Genomic DNA, 27,456 nt, shown 5'->3' with positions numbered 1-27,456 from the left:
TCCTTTTTTCATTAGGAAAGAATTCAGTTCTCTTAATCTTATCTGCTTGTGGAGTAAGGCAGTCTCAAGCTTTTGCTGAATATAACGGAGATTTTTTTGTGTCCTCATTGGTTGTGTTTCTGACATCTGTTTCCTGGGACGTCTTCCATTTGCTACTAAAGAATTAATTGAGCCCCCATTTTGGGGCAGCTTTGCTCTTTGGTCTGCATTGTCAGGGATGGACACTGAAGTAATATACTAATCAATAGTAGGGTGTGTTTTGCTTTTTTGACTTTACTTTTTTGTTACTTATTGTGATCTTACCATGTGGATTATTATCACTATGCACATTACAAAGATTGCATCTTTACTACCACAAGCTCTACAGAGGGGAAGGAGAATTTGTTCAGAGTTTAGGCAGGCAAATCAAAGAAAAAAAAATTGGAAAAGGAAATGAGATTACTATTTTGTTCTTACTGGAAAAATAAGGCATCAAAAATTAAGGAATCTCCTATGCACAGTGAATCTGATCAATAGCTTGAAGTTGTTTCTGTAGTAAAATATTTCACCACTTAACAAAAAAGCAGAAGTATCAACAGCAGGAAAGATGGTGATTTGCTTAGAGGCAAATGGAGGTGGTTCATTTTGACTTGCTGTTGAAATGGTTATCAGATTTACTGGAGTCTGACCTTGCTATTTTGCCGTGCATGACTGGATTCCCCCCCCCCAGTATACTTAGTTACCAATTCTCTCTTGAAGGAAGATCTACTTTGTAGGAAGAACATATCAAGCAGTTAGGCTTGTTTCTCAAATGGGTTAAAACTCTTTCAGATGGTCTGTTGGCTTTGCTGTTAGCCATTTAGTTTTTTAAATAGTATATAATTGCTTGTGTCTCTGGTCTCTGAAGACCTTCAAAGTCATAGTAATTCAGATGAGTTCACGTAAGCAATTTGCCTCCTTTAAGTTCCTATCAAGAAGCCTGATCTAACAGCTGTTTGGAGCCCTTTGCATTCTAATTATTTAAAACTTGCAGTCAAAATGTGTGAATTCAGGTTTGCTTGTTAATGTTTCTGAACATGCTCCTGAATTCTTTGGCCCAGTTTTCCAACTATTTGTGCTCAGAGAATGGGGCCAGAGTTGGTTATAATTATCCATTCTTTATCGAAATAGCTTTTTCTTTAGCAATTATTTCATATTAAAATAAAGTTGAATTTTACTGGTGTTTATTGTCTTATTAAAATGAGTATCCCTTAAATTTCAGAAGTCGTAAATACACTTAGTTTTCCCCAAAGCATGTTACTCCTAGGATACATTTAGAGGAAAAAAAAGACTTATTTCTGCAAAGGAGATTGGTAAATATAATTTTATTCAAGTTCTGTTGCTCTTTACATCTTCCTGCTTTGCTGAAGAAGTAAGTTTAGAATTGGTATTAATTAATGGTGTCAGGTATAGGTAGGTGCCAATCTTTTTGCAACTGAATGGCTATGTTTAAAGCTGTTGATGTTCTAATCACTTCTGTGCTGGAATCATCTGATACAGGAGTAGGTGTTCACTTGCTACATTTAGAGCATGGAAATTTCAGGTAAGTAACTTGGAAGCACTAATATTGACCAGTATACTTTTATAGACTGCTTCAGCTACTCATGTCTCCAAGGAATCCTTTTCCTTGTTAGTGTTAGTCAGTTGTAGAGGATTTGTAATGAACGTAAGGAAAGCAAAGCTGGTATTAAGCTAAATTTAGGATAATGGTAAGTGTTTCTGGTATTGTTTTTTTAATAAAATCTCACCTTGGCTCTTTCTTCTTCTTCGCAGAGAAATTTCTCGATGTCTGTAAACAGTGCTGCTGTCCTGCGGTTGACGGGACGTGGAGGAGGAACAGTGGTAGGGGCTCCTCGAGGTCGAAGTTCCTCTAGAGGTCGAGGTGAGCTGTTAGTGGGGTGTGCAGCAATGTATGCAGGTGGTCCAGGTTGAAGCTTCTGAAAGATGTTAGATGGAGCTTGGTTATAGCCAGATTTTCTCATGCCCAGTTTCGTTTCCCTTAAAGCTTTGAAACCTTTCCAATAAGGTGGTGTTAAGAGAATGAATATTGTGTTTAGTGATTGTTCTGCACACTTTAGAGCACATCTGGTACCTGTGTTACGTGCCTTTGTCAGATTGGTGGGTGTGGAAAGCAAAAGGGAAAGGTAGTTTTGAGGTGGAATAGGAAATTGTTTGGTTCAGAATTGTTAGAAATAACTTTAATAAAGGTATAAAACCAGTTTATAGGGAAAGGGGAGAAGAATCCACAAGTGTATTTAAAACATTAAGATTGTAGTAGATGGTGTTCAGTGTTCTGAAAAGTCATTTTTATTTATTAACATCCTGAGAATAAACAGGAGAAGGTTAATGGAAAGACACAACTGAATCTGGGAGAAATTTGAGTCTTGCCAATTTTAGTGCATCACTATAGTCGATGTCTCATCCTGGATCACTTCAAACATTTGCAAATGAATTGAGATAATGTCCTCAAGCTGTATCACTAGATTCAAAACAAATTGTTAAATCCAGAATTTATCTTAGCAGTTCCCGTTCAACGTGCGTACTGCTGTGAACACTATTTTGGGGGTTTACATATAAATATGATGGGTTACATTTAGAATACTAAGAAGCTAATAACTTGGAAATACCATCAGGAGTAATTAATCATGTAACCTCTGTCTTTGCAGGTGCTTAGGTGAGGTTTCTCTTAGGGTCCTTTCTAATTTAATTCTAAATGACCTTAACTGGTGATATTTTCAATAACATCTTCAGAAATCACTGCCATACATAATTAAATGCTTGACCAGAATTTTGCTCTGACTTAATTTGTTCTCTCATTTCTGTTCTCATTCCTTAATCCTGTTTTCTTCTTGGCTTACATCTTTCAGATATTTGTAGATTGTCATCTGTCATCTTGTGGTTGCTTCCCAGCTATGGCATATACATTTAAACTTTTACAAGGCTATCCCCAGATTTCCCTGTCACTTCCCCTTCTTTATTTATCATTGTCTTTGCCCAAATGCTCAGGGCTTAATTAAAAAAAAAAAAGTGTGTGCACATACATAGATGTGGGGTGACACTCTTATATATACCTTGTTATATTTTTGTTGTGCATTTGAAAGCTGTTGCTTTTTTGCTGTGTGCTTTTAATGTGCGTATTGCATTGCTACCATCCATGTTCCGCTTTTGCTAGGAATACATGTATTAGCTATTTTTTTTTTTCAGATGCATTAAGGCTTAGTTTTGCAAATGAAATGAATGCTGCTTAGAATTTGGTGATTTGAGATCATATGACTGCTAGTGTGCTCTCTAGTTTCAATATCAAGATACCTTGACCATTTCTAATTTGCCAAACCCTTTATTTTTCTTTCATCAAATTTTCCTTTCTTTTCTTGCTGTACCATTAACAATGAACATCATCCTTATGCAGTGAGCAGTGGGTTGCTTTTTAATTGCCCCCACTAGTTTCAAAGAGGTCATACGGTTAAATGTAGCAGAATACGGCTTCTAATCCAGTAATTCTATTATTGAATCTATTTATATGCATGGAAATTTTGTTTGGCAATGAAGTTTGATTCATACAGAACTTAAAATTTATACAGTAGTATTAAGACTGTTTGAAAGCTTCTACTGCATATATTCCTGTTTTTTCATACTTCATTTTTAAGATATGTTAAGAAATACTAGCTCAAGAACTTTGGTGCAAAATTCATCTTTTTAACTTATTTTTGTTTTCATCCTCATTTGATCTTTTTCCTCTTAATTTGTATGAATCGTTATATGCTGTGCTTGTTAGCCTACTCTGTCATTCTTATCTTCTGCTAAGCTATAAAGGACACATTTCTCCACCTTACCCCATTCATTTTTCATTCTTGATACAGTTTGAAATTGTAAATTACTGAGCTTTCTCTCTTTCATTGATCCTGGTTGCTGCTTGTTTCTTCCACTCTTCCCCTTTTCTTTCCACGAGCAATTAGTCTTGGGCTTTAGGCATGAGTCTTCCCAAATTTTCTATATCTCAGCAAACGAATTAGGGCTTCTGCCAGGACAAAATTGTACATTTTTTCATAATTATACATGTCATGTTCTTGAAATTCAGATCTTTGTTTCTAATAGTTATTTATGAAAAGCTCAGTGTAGGACTGTTGACATCTAACTTGCAAAGCTAACATATTGCTTGCAAGTTGCAAGCTTTAAATGCAGTACTGTGGTTTTTTTCAAGTTACAGTGAAAAGGACTTGGAATTTCTTCGGAGTTTGTTCACTAAATGAACTGCTTCACTTAACAGTTGGAAAACATTTTTCTCTATTACATTGCAAAATTGCCTGGGTTCAAAAGGTTATCTGGTGTTTTTCATGAACTTTACATCATTGTATGCAACAAAGCTGCTGCTGATCAAATGTGGGCTTCAGCTTTACCAAATCAAGATTATGGTCTTGAAGTTACTTGCACAACAGTAACTTCAGGGAAGAATTTGCATGTACGATTAGATTTCTTAATTAAGTTCCCTCACTGAGGCACAAATCAGACTTGTGTTCCGACATTTGGGAGCGTGAGAGGGAATCTGTGACAGATTGGCAAAGGGAAGAATGGATGAACTGCTGGTAAAGGAAGGTTATTGTTAGAACTCTAAATGTGACTTCCCTTATCAGTATTTAAAGCTACAACAGTCAGTAAATATTTTCTCAATAGTCACCCCAAGTCTTACTGATAATGATTATGTTTAGCTGATGTGAAAATAATCATTTTCACATTTCCAACTGTGTGGAAGTTGCTTTGATTTTCATTTAAAATTTTTATGACTGTGTGCTGAAATACAACTTGGTGTTACTGTTAAAAACCATTTGCAGCATGCAACTGCCATCACTAATACTGTATGTGCCTTGTGTGGACATAGAAAGCCAAAACATTTTATTTAGTTCTGAAATTATATTCTCTAAAAAAACCAAGTTACTTGCACGTGACCTTTTTTCTAATTGACTTGTTTTCCTGGGAGCTCCCTGTGGTGTGCAGTTAAACCCTGTGCTTTGTGCTGGCGGGACTGGAATGTCAACATTCATGAATAAGAGCCTCAGACGAGAAGAGATTTAAATAGTACCTGGAATGGGCTGTAAGCTTACAGACACCTTGTTTTGTAGCTATTCTCCTTTTTGGTTAAGACCCTTATGAAGGGTACTTTGCTTCCCATTAGAGCTCTTCCCTCTCCCACCCTCTTTCCCCTTTGTAATCTGTCTTTGCTGCTGTTGGAAAGTGTGTAAATGGTGTGAAAGTGGGAAGTTCTCATACCTAAACAGCAGTAGTTGAACTATAGTTATCCTGCTCTTCCCACACAGTATTATGGCTATGATCATAGATCCTAAACTCCAGCCATGTTGTAGTTTCAAGAATTTGCTTGTATTGTGTTGGTTTTGTAATGACAATTAGAATGACAGTGTGTGCTGCTTCTTGCCCTCTTGCTTGTGTCTTGTATTTTTTACTTAAATTCAGACATCTGTTTTTCAGGTTAGAGGCTTTTGGCTGTTATGATTACAATACCCAGTGGATTGGGGTCCTCATTCTGAGGTTTTTAAGGAATTAGTGAAATACAAATGATACAGCTGCTCCATTAGATTCTTAGACGGAAGGGTTTATTGACATCTATTGACTTTGCATTCAATACTTTGTGCAACATCTACACTTAGAAAGTCTGCTCCTCATGTGCCAGGCATTTTTTTGGAAGTGGCATTCTATTTAAAATAAGCATGTCGTTCTAGATTCATTAGAAGCGCAGAAACAGAATGGCGAACTGTTTGTTCAAACAGAATGTGCAGTTTTATCCTCTCTGCAAGCATTTTTCATATGTTCTGTTATCACTATTAGCTGTGTCCCAGGGTGCGCTTTCAGGTCAGACTCATCTGTGTAATAGTTGCTGAATAACTGACTTTGTACACGACAGTTTTCCTTAACTAGCTACTTATCTTCTGTAGCTTGGTAGGATCTGTTTTAATGCAGTATGCTTCTCACGCAGTGGTCTACTTGGTTTCTGCTGGAGTTGCACATGTACTTCTACTGGGTACTGATGAATGGGCACATCTTGTTACTCCACCTGGACGGTGTGCTTTGTAGAATGCAGTGGAGGAGGGTGGCAACACAACCAGGACAAAGATGGCTTAGATAGGTCCTGTCCGATACTTTGTGATATCAGTACAGCTGGGAGCTGAGTACCATGGCCCCACAGGCAGCCTTAAACTGAATTGCTGAGATCGTTTGTTTGGACCTTTTGCAAGGTTCTCTTTTAATTCAGACCATTTTGGTGGCTGAGCACAACTGAAATACTGATGAACCGTGACACAGAGGGGTGTAAGTGGAGAGAGGTTTCTCAGGCTGTTGTTTCACGTGCTTTTAAAGCTGCCATAAGCCATGCTGCTGTTAAGACAACTCTGATTCTGTTCTTCCCCTTACCCAGGACATTTGCTTTATTTGCTGATGAAATCTCCCATATCGCCAGCCTTCTGGCTCTGCTAGTTGTGTGTCTTGCTGTCAGTAATCAGTGTGCATTCATGCTTGCTCACGCTGCAAGGGGGAGCACTACAAATGTTGCTGTCGCTCACTGTAAAAAACAGAGAAGGACAACTGGTTTTGTTTCTGTTGGAAAAGTGTGCAGCTTTCCACCTCCACTACCTGAGAGACGTGAGATGAGTCAGCGCCGTCATTCTGTTTTGACTCTGCCTGCCTGTGGCTTTCTCTTGTGAACTGCTTTTGCTTTATCATCTCCTGTGAGAGGAAGGAAGAGAGCTTTCCTGTGGTGAAGAAACTAGGCAAAGATTGCCATTGCATGAGATGCTTAAACTTTCCTGGGCTTTATTTGTGAAGAATAACAGCTTAGAGTCCTTTTCCAGGATCTTAAGGGACCCATAATGCCTTAACTGGATAAACATTGTGCTACTTTTGATGTTGTATCACATCTTTACTGTTTCTTGCCTTTGCAACTTATTTTGCACTCGTGACTATGGTCAACCTTGTAGTATCAGACTTGCCACAGTGAAGGTATTCGTGTTTCTAGTACAGTCATAATAGGTCTGATACTAATCTCTCATCTCTTGCCTTGACTGCTCAGTCAACTCCTCTGTCTCCACCTGAGTTTGTGTAAGAACAGCTATGCTGAATCAGGCAAGGGCTCGTTTAACTCAATAGTCTGTCTCTAGCAACAGCCAAGAGAAGACACCTTGGCAAGAGAGTAAGGGCTGTGTAAAAAATACAAAGGTGAAGAAGCATCACATATATGCTCAGCTTCCAGACATTTGCAGCTCAGTGTATTTCCTGAACCAGATGTGGTCTCTGTCTTTAGTAAATCTCAGTGTTATTTATCTTTTATGAGTTCGTTCAGTCTCCATCTGAACTTAAGCATCCCCAGAACTCTGTGGTAAGGAAGTCCGCAACTCTGTGACCAGGAGGTCTGATACTGAACTGCTTTGCTGGTGCTAGCTACAGGATAGTTTTGTCCAAAGAGGATATTTAAATCCTGTTTCTGAAGCAGAAGGAGAAATTGTACAGACATTAACTTTGTGGCTTCCTTATACGCCCTGCAACCTTTACTGCCTGATATGAAATCAGTGTGTATTTGAGGAGCCTGACTGGATTATCTGGGGATCACTTTTCTTTTTCTTTGCCTGGAAAGCAACTTTTTTATTTTTGCAAGAGATTTGGTATAGAATAGTAGAGAAACTGTTGTAACTGCCTTGATTATTTCAATTTTTTTAGAGCCTCTTTTCATAAGACACTGAAATACTGTACAATTCCTTGATGCATCCAGGAGTCGTTAGATTTTAGATGTAGAGGCTTGTTATCATTACTTTCTTCAGAAGACTACAGAGACTGGAGTCCATTCTCAAGGTGTTTATTTCCTGTTTCATTTGGTCATTCTGTCTTATTCCTCCAGGTCCCTGGCCAGGTTTGCACCTCATCCTTTGAGGTGTTTGTTTTCTTGAAGCCAGGAAGAGAGAAATATGAAAGGATTGAGGTTTGTGATAGTTTCACAGACAAGAATTCCCTTTATCAGGTGCTTTTTAGGTTCTTGGACTTGACTATAGAGACTGCATGTGTATGTAGGAAAGGCATTATCCTGACAACCAGCTGATTGATGTGTTTCATTTGTTGTTGTCTTTCCATGAGATCCTTGAAATGGTAAGTTAGCTGATAAAAATCTCCCATTTCTTCTGCTGTAGCACTTTGTGAAGAAGCGTTATCTTTTGTAGATCTGGAAACTTCACCCCAGCCATTAATCTAAACAGTGCTGGAAGCTATCTTGAAGGTCTGGGGATGTGTGTGGGTGTTGTTTTTGCTGTTGTGTTTTTTCTTTTTTTTCCTAACAAAACACCCCACGCCTACCCAAACACTGAAGATGTGCTTCAAGATGCTTTACTTGAGGATACATCTATAACTTTTTGGCTTGAGGCTTGATACTTGGTAGCCACCTATGGAGAATCATTTCTTGAGAAAGTGGGGAGGATAATTTTTATTCTATAGCTATTGGGGTTCTTCATGCTGTCCTGCCTATACCCATCCTGTGATTCTTCTTTTCTCCCCACTGCTCCTGGGGGAGATTTCTGCTGGGAATCACTAGAACTTAATAGTGGTGAAGCTTCCTTCTCCTTTATTAACCTTGATAGCAGTAATTATGAGTACATCTGCAGTGCAGTACCATTATACTGGATTCCGCCATTAAAAGCAATCTGATTTTTGTGAGTGTAAAGTACACGTACTGTGTGGATGTTGTGTGAACAATGCATCCTTGTTTGGTAATTTCTGTTGGGTAAGTATCTGTTTTCTGGTTTTTTTTCTGCATAGTATTTATTTCAGAATTGTTTGCCTGTTCTGTCTGATCTTCTGCTTCTTGATTGGAATTTTTACATAAGACTCTTTCTTCAGTCTTTTTTCCTTTTTCCCTTTGCCCCAGATAATTTGACTGGGGCTTAAGACTGCAAGATTAGTTCACAGGGACACCAGGAAAGGGAAACCTACCTGATTCTTTCAACTTCTATTATTATTATTATTTGTACAAACACTTGTGTTTTTTGTCTTTTCAGGCAGAGGCCGAGGAGAAAGCGGTTTCTACCAAAGAAGTTTTGATGAAGTGGAGGGTGGATTTGGGCGAGGAGGGGGCAGGGAAATGCACAGATCACAGAGTTGGGAGGAAAGGTAACAGAACTCTAGCCCTTAAACTTTTTTTACATACGTCTGCTCAGCTTCCATTTGTAACTTTTGACTTCATAAAAACACTTTAGGAAGGGTGATTAGGTGTATCTGTGAGTGGAGTGTCTGAATTTCTAAGATGGAGTCAATACAGTAATGTTTCTAGAAACTCAGGAGCAAGTAAAAGAGCATTTTTGCAAAGAATTTTTCTGCTGAGTTCCTGGGAAGAAGGAACTACTTTAAGAGAATATAAATTATGACAGTTGCAGTGGAAATGATAGGTGAAAATATGGATTGCTAAAGGATTCGCTTCAATTTTAGTCTCAACATTGTTGACAGTACTTAGGGTCGCATTTCAAAACATACCTAGCTGCCAAAGGCTGTGTGCGTATCAGTGTTCCTGAAAATTTCAGTTGTCACTTGGACCTTTAAAGATACTGTCCATCAAGCTCCGATGTTAAAAAAGCCCCCTACCAAGTTAAAAAAAAAAAAAAAAAAGCCATTCCTAAAATGAGTGGAGTAGTTCCAAAACCTTATTTGAAACTTCTGTTCTGCCTTTCTAGGGGAGACAGACGCTTTGAAAAACCAGGGCGAAAAGATCCAGGTATGGTTTTGTTACTGCATGGGCAGAAAATGGGAGGGAGGAACAGGGTGTGTTTTGGGGAAGGAACCTATATCTACATAAATGTTTCTTATTGCTCCAAGTATATTGTTGATACAAGATTCATGATAGTGTGCCAGTTTACCTAAATGTGTTCTCAAAGTGTTTTTCTTATTTTGTTGTTTTCACTATTAGACATTTAAAGGTTTTAGATAAGAAAAATCTGCAGTAAATAGTTTCTGTTTATTCAATTAAGATGTGATGTCTGCAGCTGGAACTAAATTCCTGTACCTCTGTGAAAGGAGTCTGTACTGATTAACAGGTGTGTTGTGGCAATATGCCTTTTCAGTGTAGCTTTTAAACATTCCTGGCATGTGCTATTTTGTTATCTAGGACTTCTGGACCATGTGAACTGTTAATTTTTTTGAATGCTTGCTAATGTGAGGTAGATCCCAGCAGCAATGTTTTGAGGTACCCATGCTGATGGATTTACTGTCTGTCAAATTAGTTTAAGTCATACAAATCTTCTGTTCGATCAGGTTATCATCTGGTCCCCCTTTCTGCCATTCCTCTCCTATTCTGTTTCTTAAATGCTTCACACTGGCCATGTTCAGGCAGAATACTGGATCCTTAATTGTGACCCAGAATGTTCAAACAGAACATTCAGCTGAACTTGGAGTGGATTGTCATCTTGGAGATGGAACATATCCATTTAGGTAAAATCTGTATTCTGAGAGTGGTAAGAATATTCAAGGAAGTTCTCCTCTATCGACTGGTTATATGGTAACTGCAGTGATTTTTCTGCTTCGTGGGATCATGCACTGATTGTTCTCCAGTATGACCTTGTTCTTTCTCCATGGCATGTTTCCACAAGTGCGTACCACAGCTGTGCTTAGTGAGAGGTTTTGTAGTAGTAAAAGCTTGCTGACAATGAGTCTTGTGTTTTTAGGACCCAGAGGATCTTTTGGTCTTTGCCAAAGGAGTCTTGGCTAAATACGCTCCTTAGTGAACATATTGATAAAGCATAGGTCAGAAAACATAATTGCAGGTTGAATTTCAAGACAAACAAACCCAAAGAGATTCAGTTGCAATTAAAAGCTGACAGGAATGTATTTTAATCCCTGCTTAGCTGTCAATATTTTTTTAGTGAGAGTAGCATAAGTTGCCATTTTAATAATCTTCCAGATTACCCTGGTGGCACATGCCTTAGGAATCTTAAATTACCATGTTTGCTTTCAAAGCCCTCCCAGTCCTCTCTCCATGTAGGAATTGATTTTCATGTATTTTAAAGAGTGCTTTTATTTTTCTGCTTTTTAAGTTGAAAGTTAACACAAAACTAAGATGTTACTTGTTTTCCTCATTGTTTTCCTTAAAAAGAGGTTACTTCTAAAAATAACTTGAGATTGGTCTGAGATTGTCCGTCTTTAAATGCCAGTAGTGAAACTTCAGACTTTCAGTGTGTCTTTATATTCAGAGACCTTTTGGAAAAAAAAAAAGAAAATAGGAAAAAATAAGTACTACTGAGATTTCAGGACTGCATTTTTTACAAAAGATGTAAAAAAAAAAAAGATGTAAAAGTAATATCTACCACAGTTGATTCAATTTTAATTATTTATCCCCTTCCTGTTCTTGTGATAAAATTACAACACTTCCATATCCAGACCATAGAATGTACCACATTTCTGATTAAGACTGTGATAAAAATATTGCATGTCAGTTTAGGATGAGATGTATCACTTGAAATAGAGAAGAATTTACAGTATGCAAGGTGTCCTTACTGAAGCTGACTTCTGCCTGAACATGGGGGTTAATGCTTCAGCTAGGATAGTGCATATCGGACTTTGGAATGCATCTTCTGTGTACCATTTTCTAGAGAAGATGGTGTCCCCATGAGCTTGTTGGAAGTCCTGGTTCATTATGAGGGATGGTGTGCTTATTCTCAAATCATGAAGCTTTCTGTAGTACCTGATTGTTCCTCTTAAGTCTCTTGTTCTGTTTCTCCAAGTTTGATATTTGGCTAAAAGCTCTGTAGCACAGTATGATAGAGGCAAGAGACCTGCAATCTTTCTGAAGTTTTAATATAAAAAAATTGTTTTAACAATAGTGATTTATGTTTGCAGGTTGCTGTGTTAGAGATTAATGTCCCAATAAGTGGGAGGACCATTTCTCTCCTCTTTACCTTCAAAGAGAAATAAGGTGGAGAACAGAAAAATGTTAACAGAAGGTGTTGGTCTGTTTTGACTCAAGCCTTGATTAATAAACAAATAGTTACTGTTATGTAAAGGCTTTCCAATGACAAAATATTTTGAGTGTGCGATAGGGATACAGATGTGCCAAAAGAAGTCCCATGTTAATACCAAGCACTAGTATAGCACACAAAGCAGTGGAAGCAGAAAGATCAAGGAGTGAATTGACATGCAGTTTATAATTCAGGCTAACATGCTTTAGCAGATGCATATATTGGTTTCTGTTATCCTGGTTAAACTCCTTAGTTTGGGATTTTATTTTCTAACTTTATGGTGCTTCAGTTTTTTGTTGCTCTTTCATAGGGCCTTGGATTAGCCTCAAATTACATAATTTACTGAGTTGCCAGCTTTTTTATATTCTTTGTTCTGGGTGATCACATTACAGAATTAATAAGAGATCAATTAAACTCTTCTGGGCATTCATAATGGATGACAATGCAAGAACCCCTCAATTAAAAATCATGAGATTAAAAAAGTAATAGACCTTCAACGAAGAATTACTTCTCAAATATGATCAATATGCTGTTCTTAAAAATTAATGATTGCTTTTTCAGTGCTCACAACAGTCTGCAAGTTCACATTTGACTGATTCTCAACATAAACGATACCTGTTCCTAGTTTCAGTATGCAAATTGAAGATGCACAAAGTATTTGTGAGTTTCCGTTGCAGATTGTCACAGTTCTGACAGACTTCATTGAGAACCCAAATCACTTCTGGAAGGCTGAGGCCATTAGCAAAGAAAATGAGCAAGTTGTTTTCTTGATCACGGCTGTCTTTTAGAACTGCACAAAAGCTGCTTAATTTTCTGTGCAGCCTCTTGACTAATACCAGCTTGGTAGCTGAGGGGATTTGATTAGTTGCCAGTAATTACACACTGGTAGTAAATAATGTAGATTAAACAAGACATTTAGTAAGTCAGTTGTGGAACCTGATTGAGTTCTGTTTAATTTGTATTTTTTGGTTAGGTTAAGACGACTTGAGTATAAAAAGGGTGTTCAAATGACTATAAAAAGGATGTTGAATTTCTTTGAATTGCACTTTCCCTTAGTCTGCCTAGCTTGTTTTTCTTCCCTACCTCCCTAGCAAGAAGTACATCCAAAGAAGGTTCATCACCAGCTTGCTCTTGCAATGTTAGTCAAAGCATAGAGTGCAATTTTGTTGCATCAGAGCCCATCAGCAATTGTTCTAGGCTTGTATTCCAATTTGGGCCCTGGCATATTTCCAGTACTTTATCAGACATCCATGGTTCACCAGTTCTCGAACTGTAAAAGCAATAGGGGTGTTTTGTCTACCCTTTGTTCTGCAGCTGTTCTGAAGTAACTACACAGTTGTGTTTGTCTGTCTAATTTGCTTCTGTAGTATTCTTCAGCTTTACATTCCAAAATGTAATATTTGAAGATTGCATTTAGTGTATACTAAACATTTTTTTCTTAATACTTGCTGTTGTACCACCTTTTAAACCAAATCTATAAATAGAAAATGATTTAAAAAAAGGACAACTTTAAAGTATCAAGTCATTTAGAAACCAAACAAAGCAGCCCATGCTTTCATTAGACGTTAATTGAAATTAGAAATAGCTTTTTATAGCTTTGGCTCTAAATGGTGAGATTATAGTACCATCCTGTTGGGATTATGCATCTGAATTTTAGAACAATTGGTTTGCCTGAGACTGGAGTATGTGATCTATGGGGAAAAATAATACCTCGCACAGAATACTGCTCTTTTTTCCTAAACGGTTATTTCAGGCTTGACTCGGGAATCTGTTCTACTGCTCTTGCACTGGTTCTTAATTTGTAGGACTCTTCTCAATGTGTTGTGTTGGTCGAGAACATGGAAATAACACTTGCAAGGAATACTTAAAAATTATTGGTAGTGATATGAGGGTGGAAAAGGGGTCTTTAGACTGCATACAGGTCAACAGCTAAGAAAAGTAGGGATGAAGGCAATGTAACTTGATAGTGTGTTGCTCTCCAAGCTCCACAATGTTCATGAATGCTTTTACATAAAATTAAATTTTAAAAAAGAGATTTTGAGAGTATCTGTGATAAAACCAAATCTGTCTGAGGTCTGGAATGTGGGGAGGCAATACTTGAACAATTTTGGAACGAGAGCTGAATTACAATGAAAACGTGGGCCTTCTGCCTCGTTCCCCTTCCCTGTGTGAAATGCTTCTATGGGGCTGCTTCCCATTTCCCCAGACCCTAAAACAAAGTAGCTTTTTGCTAGCCTCTTTCGGGTTGTGAACACACGTCAGTTAACAGAGTTCTGGGGCTTGAGAAGAATTCAGTTAAACAGTATCTCATCAGACAGCTTGAGACCATTTTTCCTGCTGCTGACCACTTCAGTGAAGTTAAAAGGAAGCATATTTGGTAGTGTATTATGCTGTTGTCAATGAAAGTTGCTATTTGTGCCATCTTGGTTTCTGGGAAAAGTCTTTTACCTTTGAAAGATAACTTTTACTTTATTTTGATACTTGACTGTATGTGAAGTATCAACATGTAATAGGCATTGCTTTTGTTGAGAGCTTGGAAATAATTATCCATTGTTCTGTTTATCCTTTTAGCTTCTTAAATTATTTAGGAGCTTCAGAATGGTGTCTTAATTGCAGTAGGTTTATGAGGCACTTAAATACAGAAGTCTCATGTATAGTTTGTTTTATTTTTTTTATTTTAAAATTGATTCAAGTGTCTAAATATTTTTATGCTGTGTGTACAGGCAAATATTGATATTAAAAAGCATAAAATATAAACGGATGCAGTTCTACTTCTTGTGTACATAGTGCATCCTTCTGGGTCAGATCTACTTGAGACAAGCAGCGCAAAGGTGAGAACATGTGGAATGTATGGTCCTTTAAAAAAAAAAAAAAGTACATTAATTCATTTAGAATAGTCTGTTTTCCACTACTAAATAATTTATTCAGTGTTTCCAAATATGAAAAAATTTCCACTGCAGCATTTGTCATATACATCAAGATTTTTTGATAGTATCTTCATAGACCTGTCTTGAAATGAGATGTTCTCTTATTTGGCAGAATGAAGAACTACAGTTAGTATTACAGTTTTGCTTAATAAGCCCAGCAGGAGTGCTTTTCACTGCCATGTGAGATCGGCAGTACTTTTTAAGAGTGAATTCAGCCATCTGAAAACTGATACAACTCTGTATCCCCAAAGAGTTCAGAGAACAGAAAAATTAGGATCTTGGATGAACAGAGTTGCTTATCCCGGAACTAATATATTTACTGAATGACCCCGTATTTGTTCTGACTGATACTTCTCTTTTGTATTGTCCATTTTGTCACAAGCTGGTGGTTGATGATTTTGGTCAGCTTTGGGAGTTTTGAAGGTCTCTCCTTTCAGGGTCAGTACAGCTTTAATCATAATCTGGTGAATTCAGCAGGTAGCTCTTTTAATTTCCAAGAATTAGTACTGTGATTCTTGTACCTGACTTTGTCCTGGGTGGTTAATCCAGCCTCTCCTCAGCTTACATGGGCATACCAGTTCTCTTTACTCTGCATATCATGTTGTAATCAAAAGGATGGGAGTACAAGAGAAAGATCACTGGAAGATGGCAGGGCTTGCAAGGAAGGAAGGTTGTAAATGAAACCTGAAATTTTAATGTAATAATAATTAAAAAAGCACAAAGTTCAAAGTCTGTTCTCTTTATTCTGTGAGGCCAGTCTCAGAGAGCTGGAAGCTGTCGGCATGCTGTCCATTGATGCGGATCTCCTTGTCAGTCCTTTTTGGACTCTTTGAGTCAGCCACAGTTGGGAGCTCAGGAATAGTCTTGTCAAAATTCTCCATCTTGATCTGATATTCACCTTTGGCATTGCGGGCTAGCACGGAGGCGAAGCGATGGTACAGCATGATCTCTGAGGGGAGGTAGGATGTTCTCCTTTGACATGTTTCTCCTGTGCCCTCCTGCACAGCTGACAGAAAGATGACCAGCTCAAAATGGTGAGCAGCTTCTCTTTGGAGGAGAGCAGCCAGGGGGCTGGATGGAGTGATTGAATGGTAGTAGGTCAGTGGAAAGATGAAAAAAGGACACTCATCCGAAGTAACGCTGTCTAGGTGGAAGTCAACACTAGTTTGGTGCAGCTGCCCATTCTCTTGTTCTTGGTAAAGTATAGCAGAAATCTGGATGCTAGTCAGTGGGCTGGAGCGTGTGTTGGCCACCTGGAACATAAGGTATGGCTTCCCCTCGGTGTGTGTCACTACAGCAGAGCGGGTGAAGCGGATGGAGAACGCCCGATTCTTTGGTCGGGCAATCTTTGCCACAAAAGCACCTGCATCACGGAAAAGAACAAACTGAATACGAGCACAGTGCCTGGGTTGGTTCCCTGCAGCCTCCGAGCTCTGTGAAACAGTCCAAAGGAAAAGAAGCAGTCTTGGGTGGACATGGTCTTTCTAGCCTCAACCTACATGTTTGAACATTGCTAGGCTGGCATCACACTAACCTTTTTTTTTTTTAAAAGTATAGCTTTCCTAAAATACTTCTTTTTCTAAGCTATGTTCACTTATTAATATTTGGAGAGTGAACTGTAGCTGTAGGAAGGAGAGCTGTTAGCTTGCCCTGATTTACTGTAATTGGTAATAGTATCTGATCTTGGTGTGCTACCACTGGAGAAGCTTTCTTAATACACAGTAAACTAACCTGTGTATTTTTAAAATCTTTTGAAATACTTTAAACCTGAAAATTATTTTAAATAACTTAAAATACCTTGAAATAGCTGCGACATTGTAAAAACTTTCATTACATCGGGTACTGAGGAATACTTAAACACTGAGTTAAAGACCAACAAAAATATTTCAGCTAGACAAAAGTAAACCTTAAAATCAAAACAAATTGATTTTAAATATTGTAATTCCATGGAAAAAACTTGGAGGGATAATGGTATAAGAAATAAGTGCTTGAGAGTGATAAGTGGGGATCTGCCACAAGTATTGTCCAATGAATAACGGAACTCTCAAGTCCAAATCTTGATATTGCCTAATTTATGTCTTTTGTTAATGAAAGGTGCTTAACTTTTACTACTACATAGCTGAAATCTCATCATCCTTGTAGTGACTGACTTAATTGTTCTTTCAGATATTAATATGATCACTATTTATTTCTAGCTCCATTTCTTAAATCTAATTGTTACACCTATTCTATTTAAAGATTAAATATGAAGGATTACCTGTGATGAAGGCTTCCAGCATGAGCCCCAGGACCATCTGTATTGCAAGCAGTGCAATAGCACTGGGACAGTCCCCGCTTGGGAACATAGTGCCGTAACCAATTGTGAGTTGCGTCTCCAGTGAGAAGGAGAAAGCAGCTGTAAAACTGGTGATGTACTTGACACATATAGTGTGGTTGTCAGGTGGAGCATCATGGTCCAGCTCCAGGTCCCCATTCATCTCAGCCAGCAAATACCAAAGCACTGCAAAGACTAGCCAGTGAATGACAAAAGAAGCAGAAAAGACAAGCATCATCCATCTCCAGCGCATGTCCATTAATATTCCCCATGCATCTCGGAGGTATGCCAGACCTTTTCCTTGAGCACCATCCATCTGGAATGTGCTGTGTCCATCCTTGGTCACCATCCTCAGGTATCTTTGGGTCAGGAGGGGAGCACTGGATTTGGTGTTATTGCTCTCTATCATATCTGTGGTCATCTTCTAGAAAAGAGCGAAAAGGAAAAAATGTGATACAATGCAGCATATTTGTATTTTGCCTAACGTTCACAGTTTTTGACACATCAGCAGGGGTTGAAATACTGAAGCCAACAAAGGAGGGCTTATACATTGCAATCCAGAGAAGATTAAGTCAGGAGCCTGGAGAGGAATTTACCACTGTTTGTGGTAATACTTTGCTAAAAAAGATTAAGTTTAAAAATCTGACTACTTCTCAAATTTTCCCCGCTTAGTTTTTTAAATATAACTTTCATAGTCTACCTTCCTAAATTTACATTTGAGTTGCATGCTTTAATTCTTTAGGGGTGAATGGGATGGGATTAGGCATGCTGTATCTGAAAAGAAACTGAATTTTGTCTGATTTTATCAGGTTTTGTAACTTCTTTTTAGCAGAGTATAATAGTTTACCAATACTATTATGAATATTATTAACAATAGTACTGTGGAAATAATGTTTGTTATATTATTTCTCTAACATGTTTATGCATTTTAGGGGAATGCTGTATTTTACCTAGTAGCCCTTTCAGACTTCCCTAGCTCAGGAAATGACTGCTGTCTGCACCCACCATGTCCAGTTAAGCAGAATTACAGTATTCAGCTGCTTCTGGGAGTCTGAGGCTGTTTATGTAAGGATTGGGTAAAAAGAGGGCAGAAGACCAATGCTGAAAATATACTGTGATATAAGTCTAGTCTGCCTAAGCAGTGTATTTTTTATTAGTGACCAAATAAGAAAATAGGACAGCAAATGTATGGGAATAGGAGGTGAAGGTGGAATTGCAAATGTGGGAAGCAAAATGGATACTTGTAGGTATTTGACATGTTAAGCTCCTTTGTTTACTTTTAAACCTCAAAACTTGCCAAACTTGTCAGAGATGCTGAGTATCGTTTGAAAAGACACTGGCCACTCAAATCCAGAAATTTTATAAATACTGAATGTTTAAAGTTCACCTGGGAGAGATTAAAATTAAATATGGGTTCACGTAAAATGGAGACTTCATCATGTGTACAATCTACTTAAAGACAGTTGTGATAGAGCTTGTTTGTAGAACAACAGAGGATTTAAAAATATATGTAAATGCTGCAAATCATAATTATACATGGTGTATTTAGTCAATGTTGTTGGTTGCCTTTCAGTTTTGACTTTTCTCTGAATTATGACTGTTTCAGTGTATAATACAAGTGTACAAACAGGCTAGAGGAATTGGATTTTTCCCCCCCAGAGTGCCATCTTAGTTTTATCTTGAAAGACATTAGATCCAAGGATCCTGAACTTAAGAATGAATTTATGAAAGGTAAAAGTCTTTCTTGTGATCTATGATCCTGTAAACCAGCAGTTTTCATGACTGTTTACTTGATCTTGATACCAAATTTTAGTAATTACAGAACATTCTCTTTTGCTTTTACTTGTGCTTAATGCATACTGAAGTATGAGAATTGACATCACAGTGAATATTTAGCTAAATTTTCACTTTTCTTTCCTTCTGTAGGTTCTCAAAACCATCCAGCTATTTCTTCTATCCATGCTGTAGTCAAAGGAGGTAGAGTAGATGATGGCCTGCGTGGAATTTGGTGTTTTTCCACTCATTTTTTATTTTCCAATTCACATCTCTTAGAAGGAATACTTTGAAACTGCTCCATGTGCCAAAGAATATAGTGGGCTTACTGAGATTCTCCTGGTCAATAGTACCAGGCTACTTTTCTTGGGGGATTCTGATCATAGTCCATTCAGTTTATAGCATGACCTCTGCCTTCATCTGAGTTTGATCTTTGGTCTACTATATAGCTCTCTGAATTACAGTTTTCAGTCTTGCTGCACTGTTACAGAATTTACAATAACCTGAATACAATTTTAAATGCTTCAGAAACCAGATGATTAGTGACTTGTCTGTAGAGCAGAGTCCTTGCACTAAGATGTAGAAGGGCCCTTCTGGATGCCTTGAAGGAGCTGGAAAATGGGCATCTCTGAATGGGAAGGATGATGGGGACCATGCTCAAAATGAGCCGTGGACAATGCCTTGGTTTTATCAACTTAGAATAAGCAGAACTCACAAGAAGTACTCCCTTGTTTGAATAGAGGAGAACACTTACAGAACAAAATGCCTCTGGGTGTGAACATCTTGCATTCTTGAAGAAGAAAAAAAACCCCAACAAAACACAAAACCAAAAAAACCAAAACTAGTGTGTTTGTATAAATTCTCATGGTACTTTGAGGGCAGTATCTGCTTCATAGCCTCCAAGTAATTTGGGTTTGCAAAACAAACATGCTGTGAGAGTGAATCTGATACTGATTGGTGACAGAAGCCTTTTTTACAGTGTTACATATATTAAGAGAAAAAGGAAGAACATACTTAATGTGGTACACTTTTCTTGGCTACACTTTAGATCTTCCACACATCAATGCTAAGGTAGCGTGCTTGAGTGCCACAGGCTTTACTCAGAGCAAAATGCTATCAGCATTGCAGGGTCTCAATTTTGCTCATTAAGGAGCTTTCTAGGGTGGTGATTAATCACTTAATGTTGACTTAAGCTCTGAAAAAATTTAGACCGTGTTCACCGTCAGGTTGTTTGGGATCTTTTCTATGGGGGAGGATCCATTACTGACAGATTTCGAAGGTACTTGAGAAAGAGAACGTCCATTAGCCCCTAGCAGCATGTTTCACAACAATCCTGTGTCTGCTTCCGGCAGTGGAATTTGCCTGCTGAGGTTAACCAGGTTACTGCTCTGGTCTCTTTTGATAGAAGCCTCTGATTTTTCTTGTCTGGGACTGTTTAAAATATTAGGTATCTAATTCAATGACAGTGATAGCATTGGAAGTGTGTAAGCTTGAATTCTAAAACTGTTTTTTTGCAAAAGCTATTGATGGCTTTAAGAGCCACAAGTCTCAACTTCTTGGGGTGGGAAAAATGGGTAAGAAACTTCAAATAGGCTCTGCGAGCAATGCAGTTGGTTTAGAATAAGAGGTGAAAGAATGGCCCTGTGAGAAATAGTTTACTTGGGCTGGAGGATCAGTCTTCTGTATTCTCAAAAGCAGATTCAGCTGAAGAGTTGATGTGACTTTGAATTTAAAAAGAATTCCTGTCTTTTGTATACTCCTTTCTTTGCCCACTGTAGTAAAAAATACAAATACCTTCTTTCCTTGTTAGTGATAAATTAATGAAGTTGTAAAGTACAATTTGGACCATCTGATCCGATCCCCTGCCCAGCATGGTCCTTGATGTCCCCACATTAATCCCAGTTTCAAACTGTATGTTTTAGGAAAGACATTCAATTTTGACTTCAAGTTCTGCATTGTTTGTTGGAGAATACTCGTCTCCACTGCTAAATACATAGTGAGTTTCTAATCCAGATTTGTCTAATGTAATCTCTTAACCTTTATGTTATGCTGTTTGTCTGGTTTTGCTTTTCCTGGTTCCTGACTTGTGAAACTGTTGTAGCTTTGGGGTGTTCCTTCTCCCTCCATCTCCCAGCTGATAGCCCTTGACTGGAAAGACGGGAACTGTCAGAAATGACTTTTCTAAACCTCTTTTGGCACGTTGACCAGTCTTTTATCATGAATTCAGTGTGTCTAATCCTTCCTGTTTCCAGTCTATTGAAAATTAAATGGTTATCACCAACTCCAGTGTGTATGTCAGTTCTTCAGCTTTTTTTTTAATCTCTTTACCATCATTGTCCCTCATTCTGGCTTCTTTCTTCTATACACTCTTCTAAGACAAGTCAAGGTAGGGTGAGTGCTACCTTTTTAAATGAAAGTCACAGTTTCCCTTTTCCTAGCAGTCGCGCAGGTTCTAAACTGACTTGACTTGCTAATGATTTATGTGTAATAAAACGTTGCCTTGCAGCTCTAGGATATTGCTTGCATTTCTGAAATTCATGATCCAGCACACTGACCTCCTGCACTTTGCCTCTTTGAGATCATCTTCCTTGTGTTGTAACAGCTCTTTGTTATATTGCTGCTTCATGCCACCATGTTGTTTTCCTCTTCTTTCCTCTTGCTTGACCTTTCTCTGGACAGCAGAAGCTCAGCTGTTAAGACTCTGGTAGGATTGCAGGGGGACTCATTTGCAGCAGTGTCTTCATTTTCTTTTTGTTTGCCTTCTCAGTTGAAGGCATTTAAAGTGACACTTCCAGCCGGTTTTCAGCTCAGTACACTAATGCACCTGCAATCTTTTTAGGAGCCCGAATGCCTTTATGTGGAGCTGTGTTGAAGGGAGACTTCTGCAGTGCTGCCCTACCTGCCTAACTTCTACTCTTAACAAAATCTGTTCTAATTGACCTTGGAAGGGATTTGAGGCAGTTCATAGTGCACTGCTTCATTATGACAGCAAAGTAGTCAAGAGGATCTGCTGTTTGCTGAGAGTAACTGCAAAAACTGCTTACAACTGTAGCATAATTTGAAGATTTATTAGAATCCAGGTGGTGCTGGCATGCCTCTCTGGGAATGTATACTTTCCCTCTTTACTTGTCCTGGGTCCACATAATCTTGTACTAGTTTCAGATTTAAACATCATTTCTGTACTCTAAGCTGTGATCGTTCAGATGTGTTGCTGCCTCTGCATTTTGCAATGAGAACAAACTAAGTTTATAATTTTATTTTAAAGGCACTTTCATGCTAAAAATCTCAGTATTGTTATTTATAGATTGAATAGCAATCCTTGAGATGCTCTGACATGAATATTAGGAAATGAAGTTTTTTTTCAGTATTGATGACATGACTGGATCATATAACTTACATTAGGGGACAATCTTAGAAATGTAGGAAGTAATTCAGTTAGAATAACTGCTTTGGTTGAAAGCTTATGCTACAGTTGTTAGTAAGATAGTTAAAATTTCAAACATGTTAGTCCTTTAGGTTTTGTAGCTAATGCCTCATTGAGATGAATGGGAGTAGTTTGTGACAAAACTTTTTTCTGAGCAGTCTGCAGAACTAAGATAACAGTTTTCAGGACTTGTTACATATGTAAGTCAGTCTTGTAAAAATGGGAGCTTTAATTTGTTGAGCCCAAGTCATAATTTTCAAAGCAAGTGCCACAAAGTATAGGATGTGAGAGCTCGTACTTTTGACCTTCTATGACAGTTTACTACAGAATGCACTTTACCAAAAAAATTTTTTTTTTTAAATGAGAGAGTATGTCTTTTTTTTTTATAGTACAGAAAGCAAGGCTGCTTATATACTTGATTTTTTGGGGACCTCTGTAATGCTCCGTTTTGTGTATAATGTGTTTTCACATAGTACAGCATGCTGAAAATACTGTGAGGATCCATATGAACCCTAATTCTTGATTATAAAGTAGCATCTGAGTGGACCAGCTAGTCTGGCCACCTTTAGAGAAGCAGAAAAACTTTACCAAGACTTTGCTTAAATGTTGTTTAAGGCTTTAAAATATGCTAGTATATTTTAAATCCTTATAGAGAAACTTAAATGCAAAATTAAGTATTGTTAATGGAGGAGTAAATTTACAGTTAAGAGGGAAGACTTTATTTGATGTAAGGCTGTAGTAATAGAAGTCTGCTGCCATCCATTTTTTGTGGAACTTGCTGGTCTTGAAGAGCAGTCCTGCCCTATGTGATGCAAACTTCCCAATAGCTTGTCTGGAATGACTGAGTTTTCTAGGATGTTGGAGTTCATACTCGATGCCTGTGCATGGTTTCCTGGGCAGCGGTGCTAGCTCACAATGTGTCCATAAGCACAGAGAATGCATTGATTGAAAATGATTGAGGGCAAGAGATATAATTAGAGATGGTAAAAGCAGGCTTGAAGAGGTGAAGCTCATTTCTTTAATTTGTGATGGAACTGAAGTTAAATGCTGAGTTACGATGAATGCAGCAAGAAGGTGAGGATGACTTTTTCATAACAGTTGGCCAGGTAACACCTGGCTACCTTAGCTGGAGGCTTGCAAATGCTCCCTGTTTGCAGAGCGTTGCAGAGTCTTTCCAGCACTGTTTATCTTGAAAACTTTCTGAAAAAATATTGCATGATGACTTTGGTTTTGCTTTGTATGCTGTTAGGACTATGGTCATCTGAGGGAGCATTTTTTTCTCTTTGAGGGGGGGGAAATCAGAAACCATTTTGTTTAAGGTGATAACTTAATTTAGCAAGCTTTAGAAATAAAAATCTGTGCCCTGAAAACAACTTTAATTTCTTCGATTAAAGAATGACAGAACAATTTCTAATTGTACAGTAAGAAAAAGAAAAAAAAAATTGTTTTGTGTACTTACCGGTCTTCCAAAGGTTTGTGTGCAGGAGAAGGGGAATACCTGGGCTCCAGGAGAGGGACTGGGCTGGTCTTGTGTATTGGTCCCAGCACTGGCAAGAAACTTCCCACAAGTGGTTGGTAGAGATTCCCCCCCCCCCTTAAAAAAAAAAAAAAAAAAAAAAAAAAAAAAAAATTAAAAAATGGGTTTGTATGTCTCATTCCTGTGTTTATAGTGCTGGGGGGGGTTGGTTTTCATCTGAAGCTGATTTGATTGGTCATTTTGCCTGCAGGGGGGCCGGTTAGCTCTGATCATGTGGAAAAGAATGCTGGTTTGTTAGGAGTGTTTCTTTACCCAACACAAACCCTTAGCAGCCAAGGAGAAATCCTCAAACACTTAGTTGGAAAAGGGGTGCCTTCCCCTTCACCTCCTTAATCAAGATCACTTTTTAGGTTTGTATAATCTTAAAGTTTTACGTGAAAGTTGAAAAGGCCAAAATTCCCCTGGAAAAGCTGAATGGAAAAAGTTCCTGTATTGCTGCTGAAAAACATACACTGTTCTCCAATACTTTCTCCCTAACCAGTGTCAACTACTATTTGTTTAGGTGAAAAGAGAAATTCTTGTCTCACTGCTGCTTGTCTAGTGCCACTTCTTCCTCTTCTCATTAGGTCCCGAGCTCCTGAGTCTTGGTTTTAACAGAAGGGTGGGCTGCAGCTAATGGTACAGCCTATGGTCTCTGAAGGGTGTTGCTGAACTGTAGCTTAATGCTGGTCAGAAGATGTAAATCTGGCCACTTCTCTTCCATCTCCACATTGCTCCTTTGTGAAAACATGGAATTAATCACAGGATTTTGCTAAAGCCTAGGAATGAAACGATGCAGATTAGGTGGGTTGCTGATTCCAGGCAGTAAATGAAACCACTTTCACTTAAGCTATTTTCTCTCTCACTTACCAAATGAGAAGAGTTATTTAGGGAAGATGTTTTAGCTGAACGACCATGTAGAGTGGTCAGCATGCTGCACTACTAAACTGAACTCTGAGGACAGCTTTGTAATGCAATAGTATTTTACACTTTTTTTCCCCTTGGTGAGCTGCTGATGTGAGGGCTTTGATCGAACGTCAGATGTAAGAGGATCTGAGAAACAAAGGCTGTGGTTGTTTGCACTAAAACTGCTGAAGGCCTGCTGGGAAAATTATTAATGTAGACTTTCCTGCTTAGGAAACAAAATCCTTCCTAATTTTTTTTTTTTCTTTAACCTTCCCCCCAACCCTAAATTGCAAAACATTAATTCTTTGCTTCATTAGTATGGAACATTTTAATACATGTTCAGGCACAGCACCGAAAATTGTGATAGGCATAGTGTGACCTTCAGAACCAGGGCAAATAATGTAGTGCAAGGGGACTCCCACCACTGTGGCAAGCCTGTAGGACAGTGTGACTTGCCCTTCATCCTTCCCTCTATACTCCAGCAAAGTTGAACTTCCACTACAGACAGCCTCTTTTATTCACAAGTAGGATTTTTTTTTTACAAGCAGTTATTTTCTCACAAACTGTATTTTGTACTGTAGAAAGCATATGGTGCCTGGTCACAGGTTTTCTAATGTGATTCAACTGAATGGATTGAAAATCTAACACGATTGTACAGCAGATGAAATAGCTACAGTAAGTGATTTCCAGGTGTGTGTTACAGAATTAAACTGTCTTGTTAATTCCTTTGAATTTACTGGTTCAGCCATACTCATGACAGTGGATAATGGTCAATTTAGCAAAAAAATACAGAGTGATATTTGAGTAGTATGTCTTTGAGACCTACTGTTGAGATTGAGATTTTATGGAGAGAGAGAAAATGTGAAGCTAGAAATGGGCATCAGAACTCCTGATCTGTCACTGACTTTGGTTACAAATGAGTCACTTCATGACATATATATTCCTTTTGTGTCCCTAGCATGTCAAATACTGTCCTAATGCGAAGGTAGTCCTTCTTTAGAAACATCATCTTACAGCCATTTGTTTTATTCTTCTGTAAAATGAGCTACAAAATTACACATCTAGGCAAAGTTATGTGAATTCCTTTAAAAACACTAGCTGCAAAGGTTTTTCTTTTTAATCCTTTTCTTGAGGAAGTGTGTAGCATGCAGCAGAAAGAAGAGAGCAAGTCAAAGCACTTAATAGACTCCTAGTTTGTCCCCTCTTTAGAGGAAACAGTATTGCTGTCAATCATCGCTTTCCTGTTTATTCTCTCCAAACAGTGATCATGTCATAGGAAATATGGACTGACAGCACGGAGAACAGAAGTTATTTGCCATTCTGTTAGTAAGTCCTCTTCATAAACGTGTTGCCACGTGGCTATGTCCCAGAATCCCAGTCTTGTTCTTTGCAGTTAGTCTCCCTTCAACTCAGTGTTGCACAGCTGTAGGCTTTTTTGGCTGGATACCACTAGGCTCTATCTGAAGTTTTCTGTAAACACCATTGCTGGCTTTGTGACAGACTTGAACAGAGGTGCCCTTTTACTGCTCCTTCTCTTCAGGAAGTCCAGTCAATTAGTCCAAGGCAAAACCATAGATTGCATTTTAGGTTTTTTTTCATCCTTAAAACATTGCCAAATACTGACTCTCTGACCTAAGTCATTTCAACTGAAATGAATGTTCTCAAGTCTAGGAACAGCTAGCAAAGACAATATGCTAGGACTTTGGAAGTTACGAATTTAGATGAAAGCTGTAGGAGTATTCCTGTATAGTTTTGTCACAGTCTTTCTGTCACTTGGGTAGCCTGATTTTTCTGATCCTTAACCTGTGACCGGTTTGTATTTGTAAAGAACTAGTTTCTTGGCTGGTCTGTCTAATGTTCAAGATCATCTAATGCCAGACCTGTTTTGACACATACCTTGCTGTCTTTGAATATTGTTTGCTATGGTGTCCTAGTACCAGAAAACTTAAGTATGTCATGATATACTGCATTTTTCTCTGTTAATTCCACTGAAGTATGGCATCAGAACAGTCATCTGATGTGACACATTGGAGTGCTGCTGTATTTAGAAAGGTGATATCAAGAATCACAGGTGATACCATCCTCAGATGAATATAACACTGACCCCTTGTAATCGATTCTTTTGTTTCCTAGATTTCTAATGCTGTAGAATTTAAAATCAGAGGAGGGGCAGGATCCCACTTGTGTCTGATCTTGGCAAACAGCATTTGGTGTTTTGTCACCTCTGTAGAGATGTGTGTTTCAAACCCCACAGCAGCAAATGGGGATGCCATCTTCTGCAAATTCAGAATACAAAACCTGACTTCAATAGTTCAGTTCTTGGGAGCAAAACCAGCTGTCTTAAGGACTGTCGTGGTTTAATCTCAGTCGGCAACTAAGCACCACGCAGCCGCTCGCTCACTCCCCCCCCACCTGGTGGGATGGGGGAGAGAATTAGAAGAGCACAAGTTAGAAAAAGTCGTGGGTTGAGATAAAAACAGTTTAATAATTGAAATAAAATGATAATAATAATAATATGATAATAATAATAATACACAAAACAAGTGATGCACAGTACAATTGCTCACCACCCGCTGACCGATGCCCAG

At 38.3% G+C, this 27,456-nt stretch overlaps 2 protein-coding genes across 7 annotated transcripts in view; one reads left to right on the top strand and one right to left on the bottom strand.

Annotated features, from left to right (window-relative positions):
• GIGYF2 (GRB10 interacting GYF protein 2) overlaps positions 1-27,456 on the top strand; it is an 80,899-nt gene that overhangs the window by 19,822 nt on the left and 33,621 nt on the right. For 5 of the 6 annotated variants that reach the window (XM_009284314.2, XM_009284319.2, XM_009284318.2 and 2 more), the window contains 3 exons: positions 1,792-1,900; positions 9,063-9,174; positions 9,732-9,772. In XM_009284314.2, the coding sequence (XP_009282589.1) occupies positions 1,792-1,900; positions 9,063-9,174; positions 9,732-9,772 (262 nt within the window). Of the gene's footprint in view, positions 1-1,791; positions 1,901-9,062; positions 9,175-9,731; positions 9,773-17,550; positions 17,605-27,456 lie in introns of those variants that run through there. The other variant, XM_009284320.2, reaches the window with a different exon arrangement.
• On the bottom strand, positions 15,676-17,742 carry KCNJ13 (potassium voltage-gated channel subfamily J member 13). Its single transcript, XM_009284313.2, has 2 exons — positions 17,193-17,742; positions 15,676-16,298 (listed from the first exon to the last, which is right to left on the bottom strand). Exons 1-2 carry the CDS (start codon positions 17,668-17,670, stop codon positions 15,676-15,678), a joined length of 1,101 nt encoding a protein of 366 aa, XP_009282588.1. The 5' UTR covers positions 17,671-17,742.

This window comes from Aptenodytes forsteri, unplaced genomic scaffold (genome assembly GCF_000699145.1).
Source record: "Aptenodytes forsteri isolate BGI_AS27 unplaced genomic scaffold, ASM69914v1 Scaffold278, whole genome shotgun sequence".
Lineage (NCBI taxonomy): Eukaryota > Metazoa > Chordata > Aves > Sphenisciformes > Spheniscidae > Aptenodytes > Aptenodytes forsteri.
Note: the sequence above shows the minus strand (reverse complement) of the source record. Positions and strands in the feature narration are given on the sequence as shown.